The sequence below is a fragment of the Lissotriton helveticus genome, chromosome 2_1 (genome assembly GCF_964261635.1).
Source record: "Lissotriton helveticus chromosome 2_1, aLisHel1.1, whole genome shotgun sequence".
Lineage (NCBI taxonomy): Eukaryota > Metazoa > Chordata > Amphibia > Caudata > Salamandridae > Lissotriton > Lissotriton helveticus.
Window position 1 is genome coordinate 1,877,231,252 of NC_136059.1, and position 16,560 is coordinate 1,877,247,811.

A 16,560-nucleotide genomic window follows, 5' to 3' on the forward strand; every position below is an offset into this window, starting at 1 on the left:
GATTTGATCTTATTGGCCAAGATTTCAAGGTCCTCAAGAGTAAGAGGTGGAAAAGAGTCCAGGGAGCCCAATGAAGAGAAGTCGGTGGTTAGAATGCTTATCTCAGCCATGCCGGTGGGCACACTAATGCAGGCTCTTTGTTCCTCAAGAGCTAAGTGAATGTCCTCTATCTTTGTATGGAAAAAAGAGGCAATCCTATCGCATAGGTCCTGCGAGGGCACGACAGGGTCAGGGGCCTGTAGATTGACAAGAGAGTCGACAATTTTAAAAAGCTCCTTCGGCGAGGAGAGCGAGGATGTCAGGGTCACAAAGTAATCCTGTTTAGCCTGCACAATCTCAGCCTTATATTTCTTAATAAGGGCTTTGTGGGCCTCTTTGTTCTTGAGGTCCCAGCTGGAGTGCCAAAGCCTCTCCTTCCTCCTTACCTCTTGTCTGAGAAGCCTGAGGGAGTCGGAGAACCACGGGGCCGATGGTTTCTTCCTGGCTCGACGGCGTGTCAATATAGGGGCCAGTTCATTCATAGCCTCAGTGATGACATACTCAAAGTGACCAACTGCGGTCTGTACATCATCCATACCTCGGGTAGAAAGGCTCGCAACCCAGGGCTCAAACGAATGGCTGGTAATACTCCTGAAGCTTCTCGCCATTTCCACAACATGATTTCCCTCTTTGCCCCCTTCCTCCCTGTCATACTGCAGATGAAATGGTACTGCAAGGTGGTCAGACCAAGACAAGTGGGTTTACCACTCTCGCCCTGGTAGGTTCCTTAAAGATCTCTGAGGCATGCTTAAGGACACCTTTTAGCATAGGAAGTGTTTTAACAGTTTTTTCTAAAGCAGAGAAAGTGTCAAATAGAAAATCTTCTTCCACCGGGTCAGCATGCATGTCCACATCATGATTTGCAGCTGCCCGCTCTATCAAGGCATGAAATGCCGCTGAATCCTCAGTTGGGGATGTTCGTGCACCAAAACCCTGTGGGTCCTGTACCACCTGATGGCCTCCCTGGTCACCAGTGTCCACCCATGAGTCCTGTTGCTCATCAGGGTCATTGTTAGCCGGGAAATTGTACTGGTCATCCTGGTCATCGTCCTCCCCCCCCGACTGATTGGGGGAAGGTGATGGGCTCCGCCTTGGTGGAGGCTGAATAGGTTCAACAAGGGCAGGAATGTCCTGTGCCGGCCTCTTCTTCTTTAGTGGTATGACATAGGATTCCAATGGGTGGGAAGTGATCTTTCGCTTATAGAGCGTTAATTTCCCCGTTTCGGCATCGATATAATGCTCAGATTGTTCTTCTGAAGCTTGATGTCGATCCAATCAGCCACTTAGCGTCGAAGGTTCCGATGTTTCAGTGGTCTTCGGCACCGATCTGGGTGCAAATGCCTTCGGTGCCACCTTCGGCGGCAGAGTGTAGAGAAGCTTGGTTGAAGTCTTCGTAGGTGCGTCAACCAGTGTCGGAGCCGACGGCGTGTGAGTCGGTGACGTTAAAGTCTTCTCCCGAATTCGTTTGAGGGAGTCAGTGACCTGCTTTGTGAAGGAAGCGGAGGGTTTCGTAACCGATGCCCTATGTCCGTCACCATCGGAGGCTCTCCGTGCCGACGAGGTGTCCGCCGACGCATCTTCGGCCCCAATGGTCCGCGCCTCCGTTGTAGGCTTAGGCGCCGATGCCGTTGCTTTAGATCCGGCGTCTGTGTGCCGATGCGTAGGGCCTCCGGACTTTGGCTCGGGGCCCTTTGTCGACTTTGCTTCGACCGGGCGTTTGCCAGTTGGCGCCGCAGTCGCGTCCGAAGGAGTTGCAACAGTCTTAGTGGACTTTGCCGGAGTAACCGTGCTCGACACGTGTAGGACGACCTTCTTAGAGGACGGGTCCTTGGCCACCTTCTGTGGCGGTGGCGGCTCGACAGCCGTCTTCGGCTTCAGAGGCCCGGCGGGCGACGGAGTCGATGACGTAGCAGGCTTTTTCACTTTTGATGGTACGTCGGCCATCTTTGGTGTGGTCGAATCCGAAGGTTTCGGTTTCGATGGGACGTCGGCCATCTTTGGTGTCGTAGAATCCGAAGGTTTTGGTTTCGGTTTCGATACGCGCAATGGCGTCTCCGCTGGTGTGTCCGAGGCCGGGCCAGAAGGCGGGGCCGGGGATAGCGGTGCAGGGTCGTGGGTAAGGCCGAGTGGCGATCCCGTGACCTGAGCCTGAGTCATGTAACTTTCGGGGCATAGCTCTTCCTCCGAGCTATCTTCCGCGGCCCCATAAACTTCTTCGTCGTCCCCTACCTCCTCGACGTATTCAAGGTCCTGGCCCTCAACGGGTTCTCCGGGATCTGCCTCGACCTCCGTCGATGGGGGTGAAATCTGCAGGCGATGGCTTGGGCCTTCTGCCTCGGGCTCGTTGAAGATGTCGTCGGGTGCCGGAGCTGCTCGCTGGGCCTCGAGGCGCGCCGCGCGCTGAAGCTTGAGCGTTTTCTTCGACCTGAACTGTGAGCAGGCCATACAGTTGTCCTCGTTGTGGTCCGGCGAGAGGCATTTGTTACAGACTGGATGCACGTCGATATGTGGGTACTTGGATCCACACACGGGGCAGCGCTTGAACGGACTTCGTTCCATGGTAAGCTCGTCGGGGTCTTGCTGCGACGACAGGGCCTCGATGTCCGAAGAGTTAGTCGACTCCGCAGAAATTCGACTCGAAGAGTCGGATGAAGGCCGAGACCGTACGCGAACAATACCGACGCAGTTAACGAAGGCCTTTTGGCCTTAAAGAAGTATGTTTTTCCGATTCCGACAAGGAGACGTCGAAATCACATCCGAACCCAATGGCGGAAAAAAACAATCTGGGGATGGAGTCGATGCCCATGCGCACTGTAGTCCAGGGGAGGAGCCACCTATCTCGTGATACTTCGAAGACTCTTCCAGGACAACAATGTGCAATCATCCGGACCCAACACTAGGCGGCGATCTATGCAATAGATATGAATTTAGCAGCCCACATGCCTCGAACTCCCATTTTAGCTGACTTGTCTGACTGTTATCAGAGTTTGAACCCTTGTCTTTACCCGCACCTCTAGTGCTTCTCCTTTTAGTGCGATTAGTTACACTTTGAGTGTCGGGCCTCAGGGGAGGGCTGCCACTATCCTCTCCTGTGACTTCAGGGTCTGTACCCTAGATTTCACTGGTGTTGGTGAATTCAGACTCATCTGTCAAAGAATAAAATTTGTCACCATCTGGAGTCCATATGGTCTTGCCGCACATATGGGAGCTAACAATAGCATTGGGATCAAGGGAGCTTATCCCGCTTTGTGCTTCTGACACAGTAGAACTTACTTGGAGGCAGTTCTTATCCTCCTTCCTTATATCAGTGTCAGTATTTGGCTCAATATTAGTGATGCTTGTGTTAGACAAGTTTGTTACAGGCATTTCTGTTAATGTTATCCCGGGGGGCAGTTTTACTACTGTTGACTGTTTGTCAGCCATGCCCCCTTCAATATCTTCTGGGTCTTTACTGCCTTTCAGTGTCTTAACATTGGTTTTACCTTTGTTTGATGTTTTTTCCTGTGCTCCGCTAAGCCCACGGCCGGAGAACATCCCGGGAACGGTTTGCTGTTTAGACCTGGTTGCTGGGTCGACAGGACGCTGCTCTCTGCTGGCGTCCTGCCGTCTATCTCTTCCACCCCCAGGCCGATCGTGTGACCAGCATCTCCGCTCTTTTCCACAGTTGTCTTCCGGATTGCCAGGATCCCTTTCGCACCAGCCACTGCGCCTTCCTTCGGTGGTGGCTTTGCTTTTGGGGGCATATTTTGGATTTACCATATTCCTCCGAATGACAGCTGGAGACCGCAGAGCACTCCAGGGCCAGAAGTACGCTTTCCGTTTTAGGCCAAGAGCAGAGAGGAAACTGTCTGGGCTATCAGAGCTCCGATTCTCTGCTCTGGCCTCATCTGGTATTTGTTTGCCTCTTAGGATGTATTAAGAGTATTCTCTCTTGAGTTTACATGATTATCCAACGCTATAATGCCAATTTTAATCCATTACAGGTTCAATTGTTATTGGTTTTCTCCGCGGTGAAGAGAGAGACTTTCCACAGCGTTCATGCGGCCGCCATCTTGCCTCCCCAGTAACCTAAATCTTTTCAATATCTATGTTCAGACCATAGGTTTATCACTAATCAGCACTGGAAGTAGAGCCAATTATCACATTGGTTGAGATGCAGACTAGAATTTGGATAAAATACACTACCTACCACACTAAAACTGACATGCAACCAGACTTTCGGTCACCATCAAGAAGGCTCTGGTTTGTATTATGTCTTTATGGACCATCTCTTCTCCATCACACTAGAACAGGACCACTGCCTTTTCTGGCCATGGAGCATATCTCACTAATATTCAGACAAAAAGTGCTGTGACCTCTTAGAACACCGCGACAGAGTACTGAGGTGCACTAGAATTAAGTTTGGTTATTATAAAATAATATTAAAATGGTACTTGATCCCTACATAGATTTTTAAAGTGGGGCTCAGTCATAATTCCTCCTGTTGGAGATACTTTCAACTCACTAACTTGGAAAAACTATGATAACTAGTACAGGTTTTAGGCTTTGTCTTTCTGCCAGGTTAGCATTCTTACATGTCTCGCATACTGGGCAACAATTAAAACTGGAGGAGATGGACATCAAACTTCCTTGCACTGTCTTAAATATGTATACTTTGTTGCTGAAGATCTTAGGACTGACTCCTGAAGAATGGTGATTTGAAATGTACTGCATAGCAATGTTTGAGAGACATATATAGGAACTAAATAATCAAACAGAAATATTGCTCAAAATATGGTCCCCTTTTACAAGGATAGAGGATACATTCATGGGCTGATGGGCATTACTTGACTGAATCACACCACACACCAAACTCGACATGAAATCCCCTCAATCATCCTTGCTCACACATAGTCCTGGCAAGTTAAAGCTGCCACATGGAATAATTAAAGCTCAAAAGACGCCACACCAGAGACGGGTATGACATAGGGTACTAGAACTTAGTTAGGTACACTGCACCCCTCACCTCTCTCCTTGCCCCATTCCTATCCCCTTCTCAAAAACTACCCAACCCTATCACCACCCCCTCCCCCCTCTATCCTAAGGGAAATGCCACTTCTGGACCATTGACTGGAGACTTGTTCCACTCCCAAACAAACTAATTAGACGGACAACAGGCCATTGTTTTATTCAAGCGTCTCTACCCAATTCTAACACCTATGTTAATGTCATGTTACAAGAAAGGCATTTCAACTAGTATTTGTTACTATCACAGTACTAGCATGCATGACAAATGATCCTTCATCTTTAGGATGAGAGAGGCATGTATGTTTTGGAAAATACAAAGGCCTCAATACATCCAGTTCACAATATATTTGTGTATGTTTTACTAATGCTGTAATAAACACTTCAAAAAGAATTCTGCTCTGACTCCACTAAGAAGGCAACAAATGATGTAGAACAGTTAGAGAATGTCAATGGCGTTTTAACTTTAGCCTCATCACTTTCCACTGTGGTGTTTACAGCATTTGGCAATACAATTGCCATAGTTTATTGGCACTATTTTAACCATACATTTACTACACTTAGATGGCAAATGGGATCATTTAAAAATTTGAGAAACAACTTGCATTTAAGTTAACAAATCTTACCTGAAAAGACCTTGCTTGAAGAGGTACGCACTTATGTGACCTCCATTTAGGTACCTTATCTCACACCCCGGCCAGATCTCTTGAAGGCTGCGCACCCCAGTTCGTGGAATGTAGGCATCTTCCTTGGCCTGGACTACAATTATTAAACTGGGGTCAACTGGAGCTGGAAAAATATGCAAAATAAAAGATCTAACATCAAGCATGAATACTAGGCACAAAAAAGACTCTTTCAATACCACAACAATTTTGTGGCAACGCATACAGTCATTTATTATTTATGGATTTATTGGGCATCAACAAGCCAGAGTAGTTTAATTATTAACAATAACACAATCATAAAAATACTATATCTTTGTGCTATAGTTAGGCACAAATATACACAGCATGTGCATTCAGCAGGTCAATAAACCTTTACCAGATAAGAAACAAAAGGCTCACAGGAGCGAAAACAGATGAAGTGCGAGCCTTGAATTGAGATCTAAATGTTCTTGCATTCACATTAAATACACAATAAAATACCACATAATGTTAACAGTATACAGTACTACACACATTATGTAAGGCACACTGGCTTTTCAAATATAGAGAAAACGATTTATTTGTAAGTATTCGTTTATGGCTTGTACTTTGTTGTTTTAAATGCTGGCCATTCTCCTGCCATGTAGTGCTGGGTTCAGAATATTACAACTTGTTTTTCTCTAAAGTCTTTTGATTTATCTTAGCCCTCTCTTCCTTTATCAATACTGTTATTCAAACTGCTTTGTCAATTAAACAGCAGTCAAGGCTGAAGTCATAAGAGGACCAATGAGCTGCTACCCTCACTGGTTTATTCTTTTATTGTCCGATCCATTGCGTGTCTGTACCACTGTCCATCATTGCATACATTGGTGACAGTGAATTTCACTCAACTCGAAAGAGAAAAATAATCTGTACTGCAAACTCTTGGGTCCAGTTACATTGGTGTCCTGCACTTGAAAATGCTCTACCCTCTTCTTTCCATGAACTTCCTTTCTACATAAGCTATCCCAAAGAGTTCCCCCCGCCTGCCAATTTCTAAAGTCTGAGAAGTACCTGAGAAATTTGCTACGTGGGTGCATTCGTCCATGACTCCTTTCATAAATAGTAAAGATTCCCTCTGCAGTGTGTCCCGTCTCATGTCCTCCCTTTTTGTATGCTCCTTCTCTGCAACTCTCATAAAGTGCTTGTTGCCGCTGCTCATGTTGGCTGAAAAGGTTGGGCTAATGCTGGACATTTTGGAAGTGTCGTGGTATAAAAAGCGGTCCATGGAGCCACCTGCAGCAGCTTTGCTTGCACCAACAGTTTGAAAAGAATCAGCAGACCACGTTTTGTCAGCAGAACCAAGGTTCAACATCTCACTGGTTAATTTCAGGTCTGTCAGACTGTCCACACTTCCAGGTGAGTTTTTGACAAAGTCTTGTCCCATTTTGAAGGAATCAGTCTGAACAATTAACAAATAGAAAATTGTTAATAAGAAGATATAGCATGCAAAGGATTATTACAGAATAATTTCGTTAATAACTTGTATTGTGAGTGAAATCCTGTGCACAGATTTTCTATAAATCCAAGGTTCTGTTTGCTTGTACAATTGTCTAGGCTCAAACCAAGGGCAAACAGAATTAAAAAATAAAATTCACATTAGCAGAAAAAAAGACTGGTGGATGGGTATCAGTGGGTTGTAGGGCAATGCATTTCAATAAAGTAGCAACTCCTTTTTCCAGTGTGAGGGTAAAAATATAGAACACCAAAACATTTCGACAATAGGTCTAAGATACAGTAAGAAAAAGTTTTCTCAACAACACTGGTCATCATGGTCCACATAGCAAAATTCTCAGAAATGAGTAAAAGGTTTTGAAAATATGTTTTTCACCAGTTGTATTACGCCATTCAATATTTATTCACGGGGTTCAGTCAGATGTAATAATGTATACTGTAAAATGCAGTAATGCATTTTGTAAAATGGAGTAATGTATTGTTTTTTGCAGTGTCCGAGCATACTGCTTTAGAATGTTAATAAAATGGACAACAAAAGAAATGTAAAAAGATGTTCATGTTCTACCAATTATGACTGAAAACATAAAATGCCCACATTCAGCTGTGAGGTTTATTTCAATGGGCTCCCAAACGGTTTACTTCCATTTGTCTCTTGTACGATGCAGAGTTCAATGAACAGTAGAACCAGACCAGAATGAAAACACTCAAGATGCAGGTGCTCTTTCCAAGTACTGTAGAAAGGTCAATATTTAGGGCATGTCTTAAATACAGATGCTGCAGGGTTCTGTATTCTCTAGGAGTCAAATACACACCTATTCCGAATTCCACCTGTTCGAATGGGGCCCTGCATGTCCCATTTCGCTGGTCAGAATGAGGCATAAGATGCAAGACTGGGGGTTTTCGTATGTATTACACAAGTTTGAACTTTTTCTATCAATTTCTCCACACAAATGTCGCTTGGTATTGCTAGACAAAAAGACTTTAAAATCTGAATCTCGACGGAAATGTCTTAATTATGTACTCATTAGGCAATAATCAAATAAATTGGCAGCAGAAAACAATACTCACTCCACAGTATTCAAGCATTTGGATAATTTCTTCCTCGTATACGGTTTGAGTACAATATTGCTTCTCCAGCTCTCTCCAATTGACTGCCTTACTCAATACACCCTGCAATCACAATGGTAATGTTTATTTCTAGAACTATTCAGGACAGAGGAATCACTGATTGTATTTAATGTTGCAATCCCCAAGGTGAAATCACAGGTGAAACATAGATTTGTTTACTGCTTCACATATTTGATCAACGAAGAGAACACAACTGAGAACATTACAATATAAATGAATGCAGTAGATATAGGTCACGGCTCAAAAATGTTGAACACACTTACTTCAAAACTAACAACTGGCTCAATAAAAATAGTGAAGGCAAGAGACTCATCTTACTGAAACACATGCATGAAAAACGTGTTTGACAATAATTATATTACTCATGAGCTTTTAAAGGAAGAGTTTATATTCAGTGGAAGCTGGAAAAGCTATGAAGAGTCTCTTCATAAGCTCCTACACTACGCAATAATTGACGAAAGTGAATTGTATCTGTATCTTGAGGACTGCAACGTGTACTTGAGACCAGAATATGCAAGGATCTGCAATTTGTGAGTAAATGTTATGGCTGGGACATGAGTGGATAAAGCCCTTTGGTTTTCTCCATAGGCAGAATCATTACACTTGAGAGCATATGTATTTGTGGTGGCTGGATCTCCACCTCCTCGAAGGATATCCTTGCAGTCTTTGTGGGTTTGCAAAGCTCTGACTTCTAAATATTTGGGAGTCAGGCTGTCCAGTACAATAATGATAAGTTGTTGCTAGCAATTGGCGTTTTTCTATTGTCAGTTGTGCCTAATGAATTCTGAAAATTAATGTTTTTGTATTGACAATTACTAGAATCCTCTGCACTAGAACTGTTCCACCTACCCTGGGGGTTTGAAATTCAACTTGAGGTAAAGGAATCCTTTTTGATTCTTACAGAAGAAAGATGGATACAAGGAAACAATATATGTAGAGCTTAGTTCCAAAAGATTTGTGTGCATATGGCTTCCTTTTAGCAGCCAGTGAATTTGTGTTGACAATATTTTAAAGTGGGTAGTATAGTCACACAGGGAGGCATTGTTATTATCAGAAACCAAGGCTATGGTTCTTAGATGGAACATGCAGTGGTGGAATTTAGACAACAAAAGTCAAAGCTCCATCCAGAAGATCATTCAAGAGTAATTACTTAAACCGAAAGATACTGCCTACATTGTCAATATCTATTTGTGTCATTCCCACTTGCAAAAAAGCATCTATCTGTTGAATGGTCTAAAAGAGACGATGAAAATAAATCAAATGCAGTCATTTGAACAAACTGTGCAAAGACAGATAGTTAGAATGGATATCTGTATTAAACCCTCCATTTGCAATCTCTAATAATAACCGAAACGTGAACAGCAACATAGTCCTCAAATAATTGCTAGGGCAATGAGAGTAACTGAAAAGAGTAGATTGATTTACAAGTGATAGTTGATCTATATACACACACACAGAAAGGCACAAGGATTAGACAAAGTCTGTGCACCCAACTAATGGCATCCTTAACACAGTCGTTCATTTGCTTATGTGTTGAAGGAGTTTCAACACTAGAGGAAGAATCAATTGGTCTTCATCAAGACGTGGGACAGTGGGCACTTCTTGCATGGGCCTTTTCAATCAATCAATCAATCAATCATAGCATTTATAAAGCGCACTACATACCCATGAGGGTCTCAAGGTGCTGGGACGGGGGGTGGGGGTGGGGGGGGGGGGGGGGGCTTGCGAAGTCTCCTGAAGGTTAGGAGGACTTCGGTATGCCGCAGGCGAATGGGGAGGGTGTTCCATGTCTTGGCAGCGAGGTGGGAGAATGATCTACCGCCAGCGGTCACTCTTTGGATGCGGGGGACGGTGGTGAGGGCGTGGTCCGCGGAGCGGAGCTGGTGGGTGGGGTTTAGAGGCTGAGTCGGCTGTGTTCTGCCGGAGAGGAAGGAGGTGGTCCAGTCCAGGGCCTGATCTTGGATTCCGGAGTCGTGGAGGCGAGTTCGTAGTGTGCATGGCAGACTGTGGCTGGCAGGTCCAGAAGGATGAGGGCAACGGTTTCTCCGTTGTCAAGCAGGGTCCTGATGTCATCGGTGGCGGCGATGAAGGCAGTTTCGGTGCTGTGGTTGCTGCGGAACCCGGACTGGGACAGGTCCAGGATGCTGTTTTCCTCTCCTCGAGGAAGCTGGTTAGCTGTTTGTTGGCAGCCTTTTCGATGATCTTCGCCGGGAACAGGAGCAGGGAAATGGGTCGGAAGATCTTGATTGCCTTGGGGTCCGCCTTGGGTTTCTTGATTAAGACGTTGATCTCTGCGTGCTTCCAGCTCTCCGGGAAGGTCGCTGACTCGAAGGAGATGTTGATGGTTTTCCGGAGATGGGGTGCGATGGTGCTGCTGGCTTTGTTGGAGATGTGGTGTGGGCAGGGGCATTCCGGGGATCCGGAGTGGATGGTGTTCATGATCTTGGTGGTGTTGTCGTCATTGATGTTGGTCCAGGCGAGCAGGCGGTTGGTGGTCATGGGAGTGGGTGTCTCATCGGTTGCCGGGGTAGAGGCGGCATCGAAGCTGTCGTGGATGTTTGCGATCTTGCGATGGAAGAAGGTGGCCAGCGAGTCGCACAGGTCTTGTGACGGTGGGATGTCGTTGGTGTTGGAGCTGGGGTTGGAGAGTTCCTTCACGATGCTGAAGAGCTCTTTGCTGTTGTGTGCGTTGTTGTCTAGGTGGTCTTTGAAGTAGGTCTTTTTGGCGGATCTGATGAGGTGGGGTGTCTGCGGGTGGTATTCTTGTGGGCTGTGTAGCTTTCCGGTGTTCGTTCATGGATCCAGTTTTTTTCGAGTTTTCGGCAGGTTCGATTGGAGGCCTGGAGGTCTTCGGAGAACCAGCTGGCTCTCTTGCTGGTGTGGGTGTTGGAGGGCTTCTTGCGAGGGTGTTGGCGCAGTCGTAGATTCACTGTCTGAGGATACGGGTTGCGGCGTTGGTCAGGTCTGCGGGTGGGTTCTGGGTGAGGGCGGTGTTTAGCTGGTCCTCGGGGACTTTGCTCCAGCGGCGGCAAGGCATCTGCTGGGTGTGGTGGGTTTCCGGACGGTGAAGTGGATGCAGCGGTGGTCGGTCCAGTGGAGTTCGGTTGTGCGGTTGAAGATGACGTGGGAACTTGTTGAGAAGATGGGATCAAGTGTGGCTGGCGGATTGGGTGGGTGTTGTGACGAGCTATGGGAGTCCGAGGTTGGCGAGGTTGTCGATCAGGGTGGAAGAGTTGGAGTTGTCGTTGTTCTCGAGGTGGAAGTTCACGTCCCCGAGGAGGATGTGGTCCGTGGAGCAGGTTTATAAGTGGGCGCATTCTGAAGGAGAAGCAGCAGTGCTCCCATCAATAGTTTTGTTGCACCAGAGATGGTCTCAGATCCTGCAGCTAGGAGGGATGCCATCTTTCTAAGCAAAAGAGCGTGCTGTGAGAGTTGATCAAAGACATTAAGGTAGCTTCGAAGCCAATGAGACCGAGGGGGTGCACAATCACTTTGTTCAGATGTTCCTTACAGTGGAGCCTCCTTGTTCCCTTTTTGGCTGGTGTTCAGGGAGGAGATGGAATATAGCGTGTCTCTCTACTGTGTTTGGTTCGAAATGTCCTTATGGTTTCTGAGGGCTGGTAGGACTAATTAGCTGAGCAGTTATTGGAGCACGGTGGAGTGATACTATGGGTTGGAATGTTGTAAATATAGGTTTCATTTAATCACCCATTTTTCACCTTCCTCTCACGAACATGTTTGGCCTCATGGAATGGTTCTAGTGTGGCCTAGAGTATGACTGACGTTGGAGTAGGGAAACAACCATTACAACGCATGCTTTTTCCCCGCATGCCATTACAACGAAAATGGCTTGCTGTAAGGGGTATAAGGTGTTGGATTTAACTCCAACACATTCCCTACTGTTGCACAGACTGGAGTTGGAATAGTAAATTATACTATTCCAAACTCCAGCGCACCCCTGACAGCAAGTCGGGGGAAAAAATTATGTTGTAACGGCATGCTGGGTAAAAGCATGCGTTGCAACGTCATACAACCGTTGGTGTAATAGAAAGAGAAAGGCCTTACATCTGACCATTTGCTTCTATTTGCAATGGAAGTCAAGAGGCTAATCAATTATATTCTGTGTCAAACGATAAACCCTTTTAGTCCACAATTGTTAAGAAGTACTGCCTCAGAGGTCCCCATATATCCCTTATTCTAGATTCAGGCATTAGCAGCTCCATGTACAATTACAATTGGTAACTGCAGTATTCCAGTGTACCTATCCAATTCCAAGTGTGGGAGAACTCTTCCCACCCCAACAGAATGCCACCTGTCTTTTGGCCAGCAGCAGCACAAGTGCAAAAAACTACCGTTCAGTGTGTAGGTCCCTCACCCAGCCCAGAAATGCAAAGCAATTTTGGGATCCATGCGTATGACACATTCTGCTCTGCGGGTCAATGCAGCCAGCACCTCTCGCCAATATGAAATTACTTTCTCACATGACCAGGCCAGGTGTACAAAACCAGACTTTTAACTCATCCTGCATGCCACATCTCCAAATAGCCAGGGGGATGCAGTACGCTCTTTGTAAGAACATTTAAGGTATGATCCTCAATTGGGTACTGGAGGAAATAAGGCCAGTCAGGGTGCAACAGAACTTCCAAATATCTACTGGAATCTCCCCTTCCAGCTCATCCTACTTTACTTATCTAGATTTGAAGCTTTCAGTGGCTATTCCAAGGGCTTACACAATGAACTGGTGAGGTTTTCCCAAGTGCAATCAGGTGGTAAAGGGTAAAGACTGAGCCAATATAAAGCATCTAAGCTCCATGTTTGGGATAGGTGAGCTAGTCTGAGTCAATCCGATCTTCTAGTGTAGCACCTTGGGGCAGCGAGTTTATTCTATGTGGGCTCTACGTTACTGCTTCTTGAATTCTGGTACTTGCTGGGGCATGTTGAATATGTTCTTCTTGCCTCTCAAAGTGGTTTTAAGCCACATGGAGTATTACATGGCATATTGTATATTCTCTTTTTGCAGTTGTTTCTTCACTGTTCAGAATTTCCGACGAGCCTCCTGCACGGCCACTATAAAGCCTAGATAAAGAAATATGTCATAGCCCTCAAATGACATGCTGCCCTTTTCACGCAGCAATCTGAGTGCTGCATCTCTATCCTTGAAATTCAACAGGTGTGATTATGGGGGCCCCGTTCTGACAGTCGGCGGCTAGTGACCTTTAGGCGCCTCCTATTGCCAACAGTTTGGAGCAGGCACCAGAGTCAAAAAGGGACAACAGCAGTGTTCCCCCAAAGACCTCCATTTTTAAATTCAGGGATTCCTAGTATGAGAATATTGTTGCGACGCAACTTTGCCTCAAAGTCTTTATTTTTGGCTGTGATCACCCAGAGCACTTTCACCATGTCCTGCAGTGTGGCCCCCTTGGAGCAGAGGTCATCTTCTTTGTAGGCATTGCACCTAGAAGTGTTTTTATGTTGCCTTCACTGTCAACTGTAGCACAGAGGACCTTACTTGTGGTTCTGGCACAGTGTCCCAGGCCTCCAGCACACGATCTGTGCCGGGGTTCAAAGTGCAGCTTTGGGTGCTTAGCATTTGACTTCCCATGTTGTGGCCTTAAAAGCCAAGGTTTTACAAATGTGGTTATGTCATGAGATTGGCCCTTTGTGGTCCAAGAGACCTGGCAAGACAGCGATAGGAGGAGCGTGGTTCAAGCAGGCAGCCAAATGGCTGCCAGGCGGCTCTCCTCAAGGTCACACCAGCTTTAAGTGTGGTCTTTGTTCTTACAGAAAGTGATCTAATGGCCTACGCTCCTACATTCTCCTTGCAATTGTGAGCAATAATCAGTACTCCTGACAGAGCATGTGGGTATGTGTGTGCCAGGTCAGTACTACTAAGCGGAGTGCAGGCTTGGTTCCAGAGAGTCCTGGTTAGTTCGAGTTCAGTCTACCCCTGTGTACTGTGGACATGAGCAGGGGGATCACGAGCGGACACACGATCACCAGGGCACCCATGTCAAATCTCACCAGAAGGTTGATAATCACTCTAGCCTAGGTGACGAGGGCCAGGAATCTGCGGCTGGCATTTTGGAACGAGAACGTTTGATATCTATGGAAGGACTACAGGGGTCCCAGCCCACGGCCCTGGTGCTGATCGGCACTCCGCACCTTTTGTCTTTTTGATTCCTTACTCTGCACAGGTACTTTTTGACCACATGAGAATCGGGTCAACACACCCGGATGTATAGACACCCAAATTAGATATGGTCTCCCCCACTCCCTTTTTTCCTTCTTTTTAGGTCCTGAAGACAGCCCACTTGACCCACATGGGCAACCACAAGGGCTGCAACATGTCGACCTTTTTTATGGCCATTCACAGTGTGTTGAACCAGTAACCAGTCTTCCTATGCACGACACAGATTTTAATATATCTCGAATCCAGATTGATTAAAATTAACAAATCTGGGTCTACGAGTGTTTAACATCACTTCCTGAGACTCACTCCCCAAGACTCGCTTCACTAAACACCTCCACCTTTCTTTGATCACTACTGCAAGAACCAGTGGTTCACCTCCGGATGGAGGAAGCATAAAAAACTAACCCTATGTTGATGCTGTCACGTTACTAACCCTATGATGATGATGCACGTTTTTAAAAGTAGGGCGGAGAATCAAGATATACCGCCTTCCCGACGTGAATACGTGAATGAAGGTTTTTATCGGTACACTAAGAATTTTGCAAAACCCTGGTTACTCAGGTCAAGTGATCCCTTCCCATTTGATATTGAATTTACGAATAAGGAAGCTGAATGGATCGCAGTTCCTTCTTTCTCCCCCCTTTTGATTTCATATAATAATTTGTTGTGACCCAGTAGAGCTCAAGGAAAAGGAGTGCCTTTGCCTAGAGTGTTCACTTAGACTACCTCTGAGTGTATCACCCAGAAACGATGTGTGAACACTAGTATAGATATTTTTGGGTATTGCAACATAAAGTTGAGTTTATTGTTTTTATATATATATATATATATATATATATATATATATATATATATATATATATATATATATATATATATATTTGATGCACAGGTCCTTCACCGCCGCCGCTCCAGATGTCCCGGGTGCTTTCAGCCAGCGCTGGTGAGGCGCTTCAATATCGCTACACAATCCAACCTATCCAGGTCAAGGAAAAACGGCAAGCACTCCGTAGCTATGACCGCCGCAGCTATGACCAAATACCGTCATCTATGTCTATGAAATGAATTTTAGCGGCGAGTTTAAAATGGCCATAGAGTTTTTGCACAAACTGACACTGACGAAGCTAACTGGCGAAACGTGTCTGTCAGGGGTGAAGGGGGGTTTGGATACGAATAAACTTGGATCCATCACGACATCGGAGTGCTTGCCGTTTTTCCTTGACCTGGATAGGTTGGATTGTGTGTTATTATTGCATTTTTATAAGATTTTTTAGGAATGCGGTATTAATTGATTTTTTTATATAAATAACCATGTGATATTTTATGGAATATTTTATATTATATAATCATTGCACTTGTCACTTTACAATTCAGGCTGAAATAATGAGTGATACAAATGTTCAAAGAATAATTTTTAAATGTTGAAGCTTCGCAAATCTTAAATATTTGAAAGGAAAATATGTGTAGCCTTCATTGAGGATGTTGTCTATGTCCATTCATGCGATCATGTGACTCACAGGGGGGTGGGACACTAAAGCAATTATAAAAAAGAATGGCTTTTGCGTTATCCGCTGTGTGAGCAAGGGCACTTGGTGCTCGACACGCGTAACAACAGAGAAAAGATTCAATAAAGAACAACTACCTGCCAAATCCGCTGGGTCCGTGGATTTCATTTTGCCTGCCTGGGAAGTGATGGGATCATGTTTACTTGATAGATTATATATATATATATATATATATATATATACATATACATATATATATTTTCACACAAAGTTCCATAGGAATGATGGCACTCCACTCGTGGAAGTTTTTAAAGTTTTTATTTCAACAACTGAGATCGCCTACGCGTTTCGAACTTAGCGTTCTTGATCACGGCATAGATTTTGGACAATTAGTCCCTTTTCCCATTAAATGTTTTTCTATTCAATAAAAAGGTGTACGCACAGTGCTGCGGGACGGCCATGGGAGTTTCCTTCTCCCCAAGCTACGCTAATCTCATGATGGGGTGGTGGGAGAGGTGCTTGGCTTGGGGAGAAGAAAACGACAGTTACATGGCTA

General features: G+C 45.4%; 1 protein-coding gene across 2 annotated transcripts in view; it reads right to left on the minus strand.

Moving 5' to 3' along the window:
- ABHD18 (abhydrolase domain containing 18) overlaps positions 1-16,560 on the minus strand; it is a 176,740-nt gene that overhangs the window by 26,376 nt on the left and 133,804 nt on the right. For both annotated transcript variants that reach the window (XM_078676794.1, XM_078676795.1), the window contains exons 10-12: positions 8,250-8,351; positions 6,741-7,128; positions 5,670-5,832 (exon numbers count right to left, since the gene is read on the minus strand). In XM_078676794.1, the coding sequence (XP_078532920.1) occupies positions 5,670-5,832; positions 6,741-7,128; positions 8,250-8,351 (653 nt within the window). The remainder of the gene's footprint in view (positions 1-5,669; positions 5,833-6,740; positions 7,129-8,249; positions 8,352-16,560) is intronic.